The sequence below is a fragment of the Myotis myotis genome, unplaced genomic scaffold (assembly GCF_014108235.1).
Source record: "Myotis myotis isolate mMyoMyo1 unplaced genomic scaffold, mMyoMyo1.p scaffold_m19_p_14, whole genome shotgun sequence".
Classification (NCBI taxonomy): Eukaryota; Metazoa; Chordata; class Mammalia; order Chiroptera; family Vespertilionidae; genus Myotis; species Myotis myotis.
This window is the reverse complement of record NW_023416318.1, coordinates 45,555,800-45,571,276: the sequence shown is the minus strand read 5'-3', so window position 1 is coordinate 45,571,276 and position 15,477 is coordinate 45,555,800. Positions and strand designations below refer to the sequence as shown.

The following is a 15,477-nucleotide window of genomic DNA, read 5'->3' as shown; positions in this document are numbered from 1 at the left end:
TTAGCATAGCCTGCGGGGATCGGGCCGGAAACTGGCAGTCCAACACCACCTGCCACTCCTGCCTGCTGCTCCTGTTCATCCAGGCCCCGCAGCACCTGCCACCACCACTGCTTGACGGGCTCACTGCTGCTCCACTGCAGTCTTGGGCTGCAGTGGCCAGCTGTGAGCCCTGCGTCTAACACCCATCGGTCAGCTGAGTGGCACTCCCACTGTGGGAGCGCACTGACCACCAGGGGGCAGCTCTTGCGTTGACTGTCTGCCCCTGGTGGTCATTGTGTGTCATAGCAACTGGTTGATCAGTCACTTAGGCTTCTATATATATATAGATTTATTTTCCTCACCAAAGGATATTTTTTTCCATTGATTTTTAGAGAGAGTTGAAGGGAGAGGGAGAGACAGAGAGAAACACGGACATCAGAGAAACATATCGATTGGTTGACTCTCACATGCCCGGGAGCCTGCAACTGAGGTACGTGCCCTTAACCGGAATTGAATCTGGGACCCTTCAGTTTGCAGGCCATCGTTCTATCCACTGCGCAAAACTGGCTAGGGCTTTAAAGATACTTTTAATGTTACTCATATTTCACCATAAGTAGCTTAAAGGAGTGACCAGATGCTCTACTATCCCGAAGGGTCATAGAGCTAGAACTAAGTGTCTGTCTTCTTTCAAGACCACTGGGACCAATTCCATCTCACCTGCCAACTAACCTTGTCATTCTTTATTTACTACCAGAATTCTCTGCTTTTAATGCTGCTTTCCCCTTGATCTGACCCAATCCCCCAACCTTCCTCTCCTCAGACCCCTTCAATGCCCTAGAACTTCCTCTTAGTGGTCAGGACACTCCCACAGCCACATATCTTCTCTGAATGGAAAGTCCCTTACCTCCTTGCCTTTCTGGCTGATCCCTTAGGATAATGCCTTTCTTCTAGTTCTTTCTCAGTTGATTATCACGTAGTCCATAAAATTAGGGCCAGGTGGTGACTTTAGTATTTTTCCTTGCTCTTTGTTGTCACTTACAGAATATTATTTCTCCTCACTCTTACAAACTATATTTTTGTGAGGCTTGTACCATCTAGCAATACCACTCTCCCTTTCCTCTTATTGTTAGGTATTGATCACCTGGTCACTGATCCACAATGACTCATCTTTACCATTCTCCAAGTCTTTGACATCCACATAGATGACCAAATCAAAACCTCAACTCTCAGGTTGATCTCCTCAACAATGATCTTTTACTCCATCTAATCCATTATTCACATTATAACCTACATCTTGTCAACATCAGAAACAGAACTACCATTGATCAAATATCCCATTCTTCAAACAACTTCTTATTCTTTGAGCTTTTCTTATATCTGGTACACCATTTCAACAGTTTTCCAAACTCATTTAGACCTCCATTCTGTTGACCCCATCATGCTCTCTTTTTTTCATCAGCACCTCTACTTCTCCTCACATCCATTCATGTCCAGTCCATATTTCAGAGCTCTTTATAATAATTATTGTGTCACAGGGTTGTAACGCCCCTGTCCCTTCCTCTTTGGCCATTTCTATTAAAACCTCAAACCACGCCGAAACCGGTTTGGCTCAGTGGATAGAGCGTCGGTCTGCGGACTGAAAGGTCCCAGGTTCGATTCCGGTCAAGGGCATGTACCTTGGTTGCGGGCACATCCCCAGTAGGAGATGTGCAGGAGGCAGCTGATCGATGTTTCTAACTCTCTATCTCTCTCCCTTCCTCTCTGTAAAAAATCAATAAAATATATTTAAAAACAAAACAAAAAAACAAACCTCAAACCTGCATAAACCTAAGAACTTATTTCATCAGCCTTCTCAGTGCTTACACTCAAGCAGCTGAAATTGGTGGAGAAAAATGATACAATTAGACTGCTGTTTTCAATTTAAATTCACGATCACCAACTTCAAACAGGCATTCAACATTGCTCAGCACACCTACTGTTTTCCTCTACTAAGCTTGCACCCTCCACTCCAGAGGTGTCTACTTCTCTGCCCTGAAACTTCCTAATCTTCCTTCCATCCATTCTCTGCAAGACCAGCTAGTAAGCTTGCCTCATTAAACCATCAGACTACAACTCCCTCTTCTTTCCATTTCAAAATCAATAAAACTTCCTGCATCTGCACCCATCTTCTTCTAGTCTAGTTTGAGTTACTCTATGTTCTCAATTGCCCAGGAAGATTCCTTATAATAGCCCAACTTACTTCTAATTTTAAGTCTTGAAGCTGTCAACTTCCTATTCTCCACCAACAAATCTAACTTCACACCCATCTTTTTTCCCATGTGATTTTTTATTTGATTTGTACTCCTCTTTTATTTTATTTATTGTCTCAAGGTTTACATAGGTCTCCTTTTTGCCCTCTTGACTCCCCCACACCCAGCCATTCCCACCCCGGGCAAGCTCCCACCGCCCCAGTGTTGTGTGTGTCCATTGGTTATGCTAATATGCATACATACAAGTCCTTTGGTTGCTCTCTAACCTCCCCTCCCACTCCTGCCATTTGTCTCTGGATCTATTCTTGTTCATCAAATTATGTTGATCATTATATCCCACATAAGAGTGAGATCATGTGATATTTATCTTTCTCCAACTGGCTTATTTCACTTAGCATAATGCTCTCCAGTTCCATCCATGCTTTTGCAAATGGTAAAAGTTCCTTCTTTTTTATAGCGGCATAGTATTCCATTGTGTAGAAGTACCATAGTTTTTAAATACACTCATCTGCTGATGGGCACTTAGGCTGTTTCCAAATCTTAGCTATGGTGAATTGTGCTGCTATGAACATAGGGGTGCATATATCCTTTCTGATTGGTGTTTCTGGTTTCTTGGGATATAGTCCTAGAAATGGGATCACTGGGTCAAATGGGAGTTTCATTTTTAGTTTTTTGAGGAAACTCATACTGTCTTCCGCAGTGGCTGCACCAGTCTGCATTCCCACCAGCAGTGCACAAGGGTTCCTTTTTCTCCACATCCTCGCCAGCACTTGTTGTTTGTTGATGATAGCCATTCTGACAGGTGTGAGATGGTACCTCATTGTTGTTTTGATTTGTATCTCTTGGATGATTAGTGACTTTTAGCATGTTTTCTTTCATATGTCTCTCGGCCTTCTGTATGCTGTCTTTCGAAAAGTGTCTACTTAGGTCCTTTGCCCATTTTTTGTTTGGATCGTTTATCTTCCTTTTGTTAAATTGTATCCCCCATGTGTTATACTGGAAGTATTCTTTTTATTTAATCCTTTAAATTCTGGATTATCTTAATCTGCTTCCCTAGGGACTTTACTCTATCAACTGCCATTTTATATATTCAATGTCACTCAATCTCTCTCTTTCCTCCTTCCTCCCTTCCTTTCTTTAAAAACATATATTTTTATTGATTTCAGAAAGAAAGGAAGAGAGAGATAGAAACATCAATGATGAAAGAGAATCATTGATTGGCTGCCTCCTGCACGCCCTTCTGGGGAATTGAGTCTGCAACCCGTGTATGTGCCCTGACCGGGAATTGAACTTTGACCTTCTGGTTCATGGGTCAATGCTCAACCACTGAGCTACTCTGGCTGGGTCCTTCCTCTCTCATTATCATCTCCTTCAAATCTGTCTTTCTTCCTCCATTCCTTTTGCATTTAAAAAATAGCCTTTACTTAAAAGAATAAATTACATGGAATCAGAAGTGCTCCTAAAATGTGAAATACTAGTACATGGTTCTTTGCTGGTTTTTGACTAATTTCATTGTGCTTTTTTTCTTATAAACTCTACATAGTAACCCTAAATGCTGCATATTTCTGACTGAGAACATTTAAAACCATTCATTCATTCAACATGTACTTATTGCCACCCACAATCTTCCATGCACTAGGTGCTGGTAATTTGACAATGAAATTAGTCAATCATCATTAAGACATTGAGTTGGATATGGTTGCCTAACCACCATGTCCATCCTTTTGTCTTATCCCTTTACTATGTAGCCATATGCCTCACAGAAAGCTGATAAAACCTCCAAAGCTGGTCCTAATTTTTCTTTTTTCTCCCCCAGCTTTACTAAGGTATAACCGACAAAAATTTATATATTTTATACACTGTGAAATGATCACCACAATCAATCTCATTAAAATAGCAATCTCCTCACATACATAGTTCTCTCTCTCTCCTCAGTGTTAAGAACTTTAAGATCTATCCTCTTAGGAAATTTCAATGGAACAAAACAGTATTGTGAACTACAGTCACCCTGCTATACATTAGATCCCAGAACTTAGTCATCTTACATAACCAAACTTTGTACCCTTTATCCTTCAAGTCTTTCTTCCAAAGACCAAAATTTTCCTTTGACCTCATGCTCTGTTCACTCTCCTCTTAAAAGTTGCTCACACTCAACCCTTCCTCAACTCCCACTCCTGATCTGTTGCAATCCTGCTTCTGCTAGTCACTCAACTGAAATGGCACTTTCAGAAAGGTCTTCAAAGGTCTCCTTGTTGACAATTCCATGGGTCTTTTTCATTACTATGTTAACTGATTGCTCTGTATCACTTCACCATGACGATTACAGAGGGACTCTATTCTTGCTTTCTGTGACACCACGGCCAGTCTCCTGACCACTCTGACAGTATAGGTCTCATCCCCTTTGAGTTTTCTAATTGCCCCCGGTCAAAGTTTGAATAAGCAGCGAAAGGCTAGAAGGCAGGAAGCAGAATGAAAAAAGCAAAACAAGAGGTAAGAATAATCTGCTGGCCTGTGGAGAATCAAATGTTATGTGAAAGAATGATAATCCACAAGTCATCATTAAACCCATTTTACAGACAAAGATATTTAAGTTTAAATTTTTGTGTAATCTGTAGAAAAGTTCTACAAATCAGATAATTTGGCCATTTTGCTATAACCACAAAGGAAAAGCTGATGCTGTCATTCCAATTTGCCCTATTTTTGCTTAGGTAACAAATGAGCTCTATTTATCACATCCCTGTCTTGGCTGTGCATATGCAAACTACTGCCTACAGCCATCCATTTTAGTCCCAGGTTGAATGCAGTCAAAATCTACTATGGTTAGCACATGGTACAGTTGAAGCACCTTTCTTTTAAACTACAGTAAGTCCTCACTTAGCATCGTCAATAGGTTCTTCAACTTTTAAGTGAAACAACGTATAGAAAAACCAATTTTACCATAGGCTAATTGTTATAAACAAGAGTTAAGTTTCTATGGTATCTCATCAATGTTATAACAAAACGACATTGAATAAAACATTATTTGAGGACATGCTGTATATTAAAACAGGAATTCATTGAGTACTTTAAATACCCATATGCATATATGACAAAGTGAGCTCTTTATTTATACATGTGATTTAAACATTTTTATCTTAAGTGCAAGCATGTCTAAACATGAAGCCTGGTAACTAGATGTAACTAAAGCTGCCCCTGCATTATAGGTTAAAATCATTCCATAAAGTGGTATTAGAAAGCAGCAACCCATTATATGTATGATATAACCTAGTCCTAAATTTCAGAAAGTAAAAGTTTTATTTTAAACAGTGATATGGGTAAATGACTTAATCTCACACTCCTTTAGCTTTCCTTTTAATTCAATCAGTGATCATCCAATCAGCTAACCCAGCTCACAAGGATGATGTAAGGGAACCCGGTGATATTTCCAAGTGTCTGGGCTCTTTATGAGAAAGGCAATCATACTGATTTCTGGCATTAGACTCAAATAGGCAGTTAGATAGCAGAAGGATATTCAAGCAAGCAGGAAGAAAAAGGGTCTATATAGTATATGTTATTTCAAACAAAGATATTCAGATAAATGCAAAAAATAGTCTAGTTAAAAAAAAAAAAAGAAAACAGTAAAGTAACTCAAAGCAAGGGAGCTAGATATTAGAAAATAACCTTAAGTAAGAGGAAGAGGTTGTTGAGACAGCTGAGCAGAGACAAAAGGCACTGAAGAACAGAGTCATCCATACTCCCACACTGCAAGATAAGGCAGATAAAAAGCCAATTAAACTATGTACAGATTAAAAAAATAATGTAGGGAAGTTAACTTGGCTGGCTTGTCTGTACATCAATGACGAATTATTTGGTTAAATTTTTTTTCTAAATATATACGTGTGTGAAATGTATTATTAATACACACCTCAAATTTCTCTTCCTTAACTGAACCCACATCACCTCTTTTCTCTATTTGTTTATTCTAGAGTTTGTGTCATGTTATTCTAAATAGTCAGCAAGATAAAAGTCACATAGCTGCCTGAAAAGCTATGTAATACTTTATGCTCTGAAAACTTTATGCTCAGTTAGAAAGGAATAACTCCCACATTTGAATGATGTGCCATCAGTCTGGTTTTTAGCTTTTCATATCTTCTTTCATAGGAATAGTTTTAGTATACAACTAATTCTTCACAGAATGATAGGCATATAATATATAATTTGGACTTCTGCTCTGCACTGCAGCAAATAATTAATCATGAACTTATTTTCATGCAAAGTTTATAGTGCCAGAGTATGCTTTAGATTTCACTGATTATTATATTATTTCACAAAGGTTAAGTAAATTAAATTGTAACAAAGAAACAAGAAAAGAATTTAGTGTGTTAGAAGAGCTTCTACCAGGACTATTATAAATTTTCCATATTCCCGATTTTAGAATTTTGCCCAAGATCATGCTGGCTAAGATCCATTCTTTGATACTGACAAAGGCAATTATTCTTAAAATGTGTAAATGCCCAATAAAAACAGTCATCAAAAACTGAAAACTATAGTAAATGATGGTTAGTTACATGACACAATGTTTACAACTACAAAGAACATGTAAAACAATCTTGCAATTCTAGTACAGCTCAAATTATAAAATAAATTATAAAAATGTACTATCTATAAAAATAATTTCACATATTCATTCTATTAGATCAAAATAAGGAAGGTAAGAAGGCAGCTAACTAAAAATGAATGTAATAGAATATAATAAATACCTTTAGTTGACTATTAAATGAATCCATTTCTGATAGCTTAGATGCAGTTTCTTTTTCCAGTGCATCTAACTGTTCTTTAAGTCTTTGGCATAATTCTTCCTTTTCTAATGATTTTTTATGAAGTAGACTCATTCCTAAATCTGAAATACAGAATCAGACAGTTTACATTTGGTAGAAATTCCTATTTCTTTACAAGTAATTGGCATTTGCTGTCTGGTCAAATTGGTCTAAGTAGAGAAAGACAAAGAATGGACATGTATAATGTGGATCAGCTGAAGAGATAAAAACTCAGTGGTCATTACCCCCTTTCAAATCAGATCCTGGGAAGCTCTTCATATAGCAATGTGTAAGGAGTGGCTCTGTACTCAAACAGTACAGGACGTGAAGTGGTGCTCCATTGGGGTAAGGCTCTTCACTAGCCTGATCCTCAGGCTCTCTTTCTATACAATGAGCATCATCTCTCTGATCTCATTTATGAGGTGATGGACATAAAGCCATTAGTATAGAGTCTGGCCCACAGTAAATACTCAATTAACAGCAGCTACTGTCAAAGTAGCTTTCGATATATTCTTCGTGCTTCCAAGAACAGGGGAATATTCATAGCAAGGACTCAATTAATATTACAAACTGGATTATTTAGTAATGTTCCCAAGGAAGTAAGAACAGAGGGCTTCCTTTTAGATAACCTTTCTTACAGAGTCAGGCAGGGATGGAGAAATTAGATAGAAATATATAATGCAACCCTAGCCGGTTTGGCTCAGTGGATAGAGCGTCAGCCTGGGAACTGAAAGGTCCCAGGTTTGATTCCAGTCAAGGGTACCTGCCCGGGTTGTGGGCTCGATCCCCAGTGGGGGACTTGCAGGAGGCAGCCGATCCATGATTCTCTCTCATCATGGATGTTTCTATCTCTCTCTCCCTCTTCCTTCCTCTCTGAAATCAATAAAAATGTATTTTTTTTTTAAAAAGAAATATATAATGCAGATTACATTACAATAAATTAAAATAGCAATCTTACTATCTACATACATATTTACACTTTATTATATTTTTAAAGTATAAACATCTAGTATAAAACTATAAAATATTTTTAAAAGCTAGGGTAAAATAAAACACTTTCAGAAAGGCACTTTACTCTTTTACATTAAAGAGTAAAAAAACTCCCCTTTATCTCAACTCCCAGCTTATTCCCCTCTTAGGCATTTACATTTAGATATGTGCATAATCAATATTTATTTCCAAAGGATTTTAATGGGCTCATATTGTCTACATTGCTCAACAATTTGCTTTAAATTTAGTAAACATCTCCTACAAAACAGTTCTTTACAATTCATGCAGGAATATGGCCAAAATGTACAGTCTTGTGTTAGAGTCAAACCTAGATCTTGTTTAATTGTACTCTGGCATTTTATTTGATTAATATTTGAAATATGTAAATAAAAATCTTATCAAGATAGGAAGATATACCACAATTATTACTTATTTTTATTAATATAATGTTCTAACATCTGTGATATTTTTCACATTAATCTGAAATTTTTAACTGCAGACAAAAAATGTTATTTATAACAGAATAATGCTATCTTAAAAAGTAACAGAATATACTGATACAGTCAGTCATTCAGAAAAGAATAAAAGGCAAAGCAAACCTTAGAGACTTACCAGGTGTGTTACCAAGCTGTATGTTTTTAATTCTTTCATTTAATAATTGCTTCTCAGGTACCAAATAGATAAGCTTATTCTGATATTCCTTATAAAAAAAAAAAAGTAGTGCTTGATTAAAACTGTAATGCCTATACTTTTTTTTGCAAACTTCAAAACATGATTTAATCACTCTTAAAACTTAGAATAGGAATAATATGTAGCTGTAAACTGCTCACAACTTATGAATAAACTAGAATGGAGTACAACATGACTGAAAATACAATTATTTAGCCCCCGTAAGTTTTGTTCAGCAGATAGAACATCAGCCCTCAGATTGAAGGGTTGTGGGTTCGATTCCAGTCAACGTACTTTGGTTGCAGGCTCGCGTGTGAGAGACAATCAATCGGGCAAACAATCGATGTGTTTCCTTCTCTCTGTCTCTCCCCCTCCCTTCCACTTTCTCTGAAAATCATTGGAGAAAATATCCTCAGGTGAGGATTAACAAATAAACAAACAAAAAATACAAATGTTTAAACATAAATCCATTCATGAATGGCTGGCTGAAATTAAAAGGTGTGAAGAAAGCCATTGTTAATGGGGTACAACTGGAGCCTTAAACTTTTCAGCACAATGATGGACGGCAGTGGGCCCAGGCGAAGAGGTGCCTTTGGTATCTGCTACGTGGTATGTGTAAGCAGGCCATGACACTCCAGAATAAATAAGTGTATATCAAAGAGGGACTAATAACTCTGGGATAACTAAGGAAGCAGGTTTAAATCAGATGGGAAATGTTATTGAATCTTTGCCTATATCCACGGTGACAAAGTGAAAAAACAGCTGATTAACTGCTAGTCCATATAGAAAGGGAAATTTGCTAAGAGCACTCTAGAGATACAGAATGCTTTCAGAGTCCCTATTCTGCAAACTATGGCAACTGAACTAGATCCTAATGCACAAGTACAGGATAGAATTACCAAGATCCTGGGGGACATAGTCAACATTCTTCCACAATTCTGAAAAGAATAATGTTAAGTCAAAACTTCCTAAAGTAGTAGCAATAATCTTAGTTTAAGATATATAAACTTAAAACACAAAATGATAAATGTCCATTTATGTATAGATATTAAGCAGACCTTAACCAGATGTCTACCAGAGTTTTAGGTGGTCACTGAACTTCCTGATATTATACAAAAGATTGTGTATATTCACTTCCTTCTGGGAAGGTGGTCTATCAGAGACTTGAAGGGGTTCTTGATACCAAAAATCAAAACCACTCTACTAGGAAGAATTATTAATTACGGTTCATGCTGAAGGACAATTGAGCAGCAAAGGACTTACCTGAAGTTCTTGCTGGAGCTGCTTGATTTCCATAATTTCCAGGTCACATTGCTTGTCCAGAACTTCCAGCTCAGTCTTCTGAGTTTGTTTTCTGAGTCGGACATCTTGAAGTCTGCCTGAGATCTGCTGATGTTTGCCATTCTACAGGAAGAGCATACAAATATAAGATAACATAAAATGCTAATAGAAAATGTTATCAGGAAAATATTCTACTTAAATTTTTAAATGTCATTTATACTCAGTCTAAGATAAATGTTTAAAACCAAGTGGAGTATGTATTTGAGTTCTATCTTTTGACTCAAGAGAACTGTTAGCAGGAAATGCACCATTTTCAGAGTGCAAGAGCCCATATATTAGGATGAGAAAGTACAAATATAACACACTAAGTTTCTTCTGAGTTCAGCATTGAGGCACTAATTTATAATATTAAAATAGAGACAAGCTTAAAGAATAACAAGGAATAAATTTTGCATGCAGCATTAGCATTACCTTCTTTGAGCTTATTTCTAACCTCATTGCTGCCATCTAATGTCCTCTAATCAGACAATGTCCAGGAGGGCCTTTCTGGCTACAATTCTCTTCCTATAACAATATTTCTCTCTCCCTTCTTTCTGAGAAGCAGAAAAGAAATAGAGAGCAGAGATTTCCAATGGAAGCTAAGAAGAGGGTTGAGGTGTTATGGGCTGAACTGTGTCCACCCCAATTCATGTTATAGCCTAACCCCCAGTACCTCAGAATGTAACTGTATTTGGAGAAAGGGACTTCAAAGAGGAAATTAAGGGTTAAGTGAGGTCATATGAGTGGGCTAAGACCATCTGATTGGTGTCCTTATAAGAAGAGAAAATTTGGACACAAAAGAGATACCAGAAATGCAGAAGAAGAGGAAAGACCATCTGCGGACTCAGTAAGAAGGCGGTTATCTGCAAGTAGGGAGGCCTCAAAGGAAACCAAACCTGCTAATACCTTCATTTTAGACCTATAGCCTCCAGAATGGTGAGAAAATAAATTTGTTGTTTAAGCCACTGGTTTGTGGTATTTTGTTATGGCAGCCTTAGCAAACTAATACAGTAGGATGTGGAAAAAGATCATGAATAATCAAAATTTCCTATTTGAGAAGTATACACGAAAGATATACATGCTGTGTTCATCCTAGAGCTTATGTTATCTTCAGCACGTGTAAGCATAGGTTCTGGATCTTTTCAGACTCTACACAATAATCTATACTACTGCTTGGTGTGTTACCCAGTTCTTGAGGAAAAAATCATCAATCTTAGGGTAGTCTCCCATTATATTTTAAAGGAAAAATATATAGTCAAGATGATGGTTTAGACCAGGGGTGGGCAAACTTTTTGACTCGAGGGCCACAATGGGTTCTTAAACTGGACCGGAGGGCCGGAACAAAAGCATGGATGGAGTGTTTGTGTGAACGAATATAAATTCAAAGTAAACATCATTACATAAAAGGGTACAGTCTTTTTTTTTTTTTAGTTTTATTCATTTCAAACGGGCCGAATCCGGCCCGCGGGCCGTAGTTTGCCCACGGCTGGTTTAGATAGATATCAAATTAGCTACATAGAGAAATTGAAGTTTTTTAGGCCTGTTTTGTAGTACTATGGCATGATTAATAATTGTGGTATTCAATAGGGGGGGATAAGGACACATATGTAATACCTTAATCAATAAAGAAAAAAATAAAAAAAAAGTTATTGTGGTATGCTTTCCTACACATTTGAAGGCTTAATATAGTACCTTTATAACTAAAAACATTGTGATAATTTAAAAAATCTACTTCAAGTCACCCACCAAATAAATAAATTAAGATCTAAATTTGGCTCTACCACATGGCTACAATGCATTTTTGCAATACCTTACTACACCATTAGATCAGACTTCTGTGATTCTAGGATCTAGTAGAATAGTATGCCTTACCCAGATCCTTTATAGTTTTTCACTCTGCATTTCAAAATCTTTTAATAACCTGACTCTCTGACATCTGATGTGTAAAATATAGTAAGTATAATGGCTAATATTAGCTAATAACTATAGTCTTATAGAACTAAAAGGAATTGTAATAGATCACTTATGTCTGCAGTTTCTAATCATTTTTTATTTTTAGGAGTAGAATCATTTTTCCAAGCAAATCTTAGATAAAATGCCACTAAAAGTAAGACAGACAAATGTGGAGCTTCCCTACTGTGAAGGTGGGAAGAATTGGGAAGGGTGAGCACTGCCCTGGCTCCATGGCTCCCCACTCCCACCGCCTGGCTATCCCTTTGTAGGCCACCTTCCACAGACCATTACTAAGCCAGCACCACTTTATTTTATAGAAGGGCAAAGTGAGGCACAGAGAAGGGAAATGTCTTACCCAAGAGTACACAGTTTGCCAGCATTTAAACTGAGACCACGCATAATTCTCAGCACTTTGAGCCAGTTACCCCTTTTTAGGAAAATATACTGTCCAGTTAAAAAGCACATAGGGAAATATAACTGTTTAATTGCATTAAAACATGATGTAGTCATGAGATGGATTTTTAAAACAATGACATTACTCAACAGGTAACTCGAGCATCATTCAGATAAATTTCATTTAAACTTTATCCATACCAGTGCTTCCAACTCGAGATGAAGACTCTTCTTTTTAGAGTTTAACCTCACAATTTCTTCCTGCTCTCTGTTCCTTTGATTGAGGAGCTCCTGTCTGCGAATTCTCTCCCACTCTAAACGACGTTGTCTTTCAAGTTCCTGTTTTGCTGCCTGAGAATAATGAATTAAAGTTAATTTCTCCATAAACAATTTTGCATCATTCAAACACCGATGAGATGACAAAAGTGAGGCAGGAACTGAGTTCCTGTGGGTGACTGGGCAGACCTAATTTTATCAATGGGCTTAATTAAAGAACTTCCACAAAAATGACTTCATTCATCAGATTTATGGATTGACTCACAGGGAAGTTACTTTTCTTTTAATAAACAAAAGGATGATTTCGTAAAAAATATGTTACTAGGAATAACTGCACCTTTTTCTGGTACCAGGGAAGAAAACAACTTCTATTCATATTATTTATAATTTACGGTGCTCCATCCCCAGCCCTTTAAAACACAGCCTGTCCTAGGAACCCCACACAACACTGTTTATCCCAAGGACTTGTACAAGCCCAGCCTCTTGATTCCTCACTAGACCTCTGTCACCCCACTCTCATCTTTCTGCCTCTCCAATTCCTTGGCCTCTTCACTCTGGATCCTAAGCTTGTGTTCATTTGATGACCTGATCAAACTGACTTCTTCCCCTGGCTCACTAACCTTAGCTCCTCACTCTTCTCTGCAATCGGTTCTCCTTTGGGATGTCATCTGAAGACATGCTTTCTCTTACCATTTATTGGCCCTGAACACCCCTCACAGGCAAGATTCAGATTTGTATAAAGTAAGTATGAACGAGGATAAGCCACAATAAAACCAACCATTTTTTTAATTGAAGAAAATATAGTCACTTATTAAATGAAATTGTTTTCTTAGGAAATAAAATAACCTAAAAATAACCTCTCGTCTTTCTATCTCTTTTCTCCTTTCTTCCTCCCGTTGTCTCTCCAATTCCCTCTGCTTCTCCAACCGTTTTTCTAATTCAAGTTGCTTCTTCCATTCTTGTTCTTGCAATTCTCTCTGCTTTCGTTCCCACTCTTCCTTTTCTTTCTGGGCTTTACGCTCTGCCTCCCTCTGTTGCTGCTCCATCAGGGCTTGGCGTCGCTTCTCCAGTTCCATGTTCCCTCGCTCATAGTTGGCTTTCCGCTTGTCCTCAAAAGTAACTAAATAAGGTACATTATAAGCATCCTCACAAGTGAAGAGCCTGCTGAACCCGCAATTCAGTTTCAATATACACACGCCTTGTAACCATTTGGCTATTACTCTTTGGATACTTCTCCTAAGGATAATTTTAACCCAAATGTAAATAGTAAACTATTTCTGCTCTAAGAATATTCATTTTTAGAAAAAAGATTTCTAAGTTTGAACCCACCCAAGAGAGAAATAATTTTAACTATTTCTGCCAATAAAAATGCTTTTCAACTTTTTTCTCAACATTTCTTTAAGGACAACCAAAGTTGGATGGCTATATATTTATTTTATTTGACATGTGCCATTAACTTATTAATATTTTTCAATATCTACATATGTACTTTTTCAACTAATATTTAAACTATTTTTAAAAATTCAAGATTTCATTGCAAAATTTGCTCTAATGATTTCTCCTGAAGTGGGAGAAACACTTTAAGTAGGATGCTAATACACACATTCTTGCCAAATACACACATTGTCTCTTCCTCCTACATACATACTCTCTTAATTTTGACAATCTTAATTTCATTGATGTCAAAATCCACCCCATTTATCAAATAGTTTCTTGTATAGCATATAAAATATTTAAAATATAAAAATTCTGAATATTCATTTGCATTTCATGGTAAAATTTAAGAGAACTCACGATAAATATACAACTTAGACACTCAATGTTACCTGGTAATTTTTTCTGAGGTTCCTCTTCTTGTATTTTCTGATATGAAGGCAGAGTTCCATTAATGGAATCAATTTGCTTTCCTCCTCTAAGAAAAGCAAACAACAAATAAATTTAGCATCATGCAGTCGGAGAATTTTTAGACTAGATTATATAGATTACCTATGACCAGAGCAAATTAATATTTAGAACATTATATTAAAGATATTTAAAACACAGTATGGTCCGTAGTTATAATGAACAGCAGTATATGGATTGTCAAGCCAGAGAGATCTGATCAAATCATGGCTCAGCCAATTGTTTTTTTGGGTAAATTTATTCTCTTTAGTCATCAGTTTTCTTATCGATAACAATGAAAACACAACTACTTCTAATATCTATTCCTTCTCAGTAATTCATTAAATTCCAAAATCAAATGTCAGTGTAAATGTTTAACTCTCCACTAAACTAGTGGAAATCCCAAAGTAGTACTCATGTCTGCCAAGTGATCAAAACCACCCCTCTTCACCTGAGGGGTGAAGGGCACTCACCTAAAAGACGGAGGGACCAGCTCAGGAGGTAAAGTCAGAGGCAAAGGCTGTCCAGCTTTGGCCATGTCAGTGAGGTGCATCGCAAGGATAAACTCTTCAGCTTTTAGTTGTCCATCCCCATCAATGTCAGCCAGACTCCTAAAGAAAATGTGAAAACTCACAAGTGAGAAATAAAGTCTCAGTTTGAAATCAAATATTTTCAAAATAATTCAATTTTTTTATTTTTAAAACAATTAATAATGATAGTGCTGGTCAGAGTGGTTCAATTGGTTGGGCGTTGTTCCATGCATGGAAAGGTTGGCAGTTTGATTCCCAGTCAGAGCACATGCCTGGGTTGCGGGCTTGATCCCCTATAGGGGACATGCAGCAGGAGGTGGCTGATTGATGTTCTCACATCAATATTTCTCTCTCTCCCTCTCTCTTCCTCTCGCTCTAAAAATCAATTTTAAAATCTTTTAAAAAAAGAATTATAGTAAAATAGTTATCATAACACATTTT

At 37.1% G+C, this 15,477-nt stretch overlaps 1 protein-coding gene across 6 annotated transcripts in view; it reads right to left on the bottom strand.

Moving 5' to 3' along the window:
- ITSN2 (intersectin 2) overlaps window positions 1-15,477 on the bottom strand; it is a 102,317-nt gene that overhangs the window by 52,234 nt on the left and 34,606 nt on the right. For 5 of the 6 annotated variants that reach the window (XM_036335198.1, XM_036335202.1, XM_036335201.1 and 2 more), the window contains exons 10-17: window positions 14,980-15,117; window positions 14,452-14,537; window positions 13,483-13,745; window positions 12,551-12,700; window positions 9,947-10,087; window positions 8,627-8,714; window positions 6,968-7,107; window positions 5,889-5,969 (exon numbers count right to left, since the gene is read on the bottom strand). In XM_036335198.1, the coding sequence (XP_036191091.1) occupies window positions 5,889-5,969; window positions 6,968-7,107; window positions 8,627-8,714; window positions 9,947-10,087; window positions 12,551-12,700; window positions 13,483-13,745; window positions 14,452-14,537; window positions 14,980-15,117 (1,087 nt within the window). The remainder of the gene's footprint in view (window positions 1-5,888; window positions 5,970-6,967; window positions 7,108-8,626; window positions 8,715-9,946; window positions 10,088-12,550; window positions 12,701-13,482; window positions 13,746-14,451; window positions 14,538-14,979; window positions 15,118-15,477) is intronic. The other variant, XM_036335200.1, reaches the window with a different exon arrangement.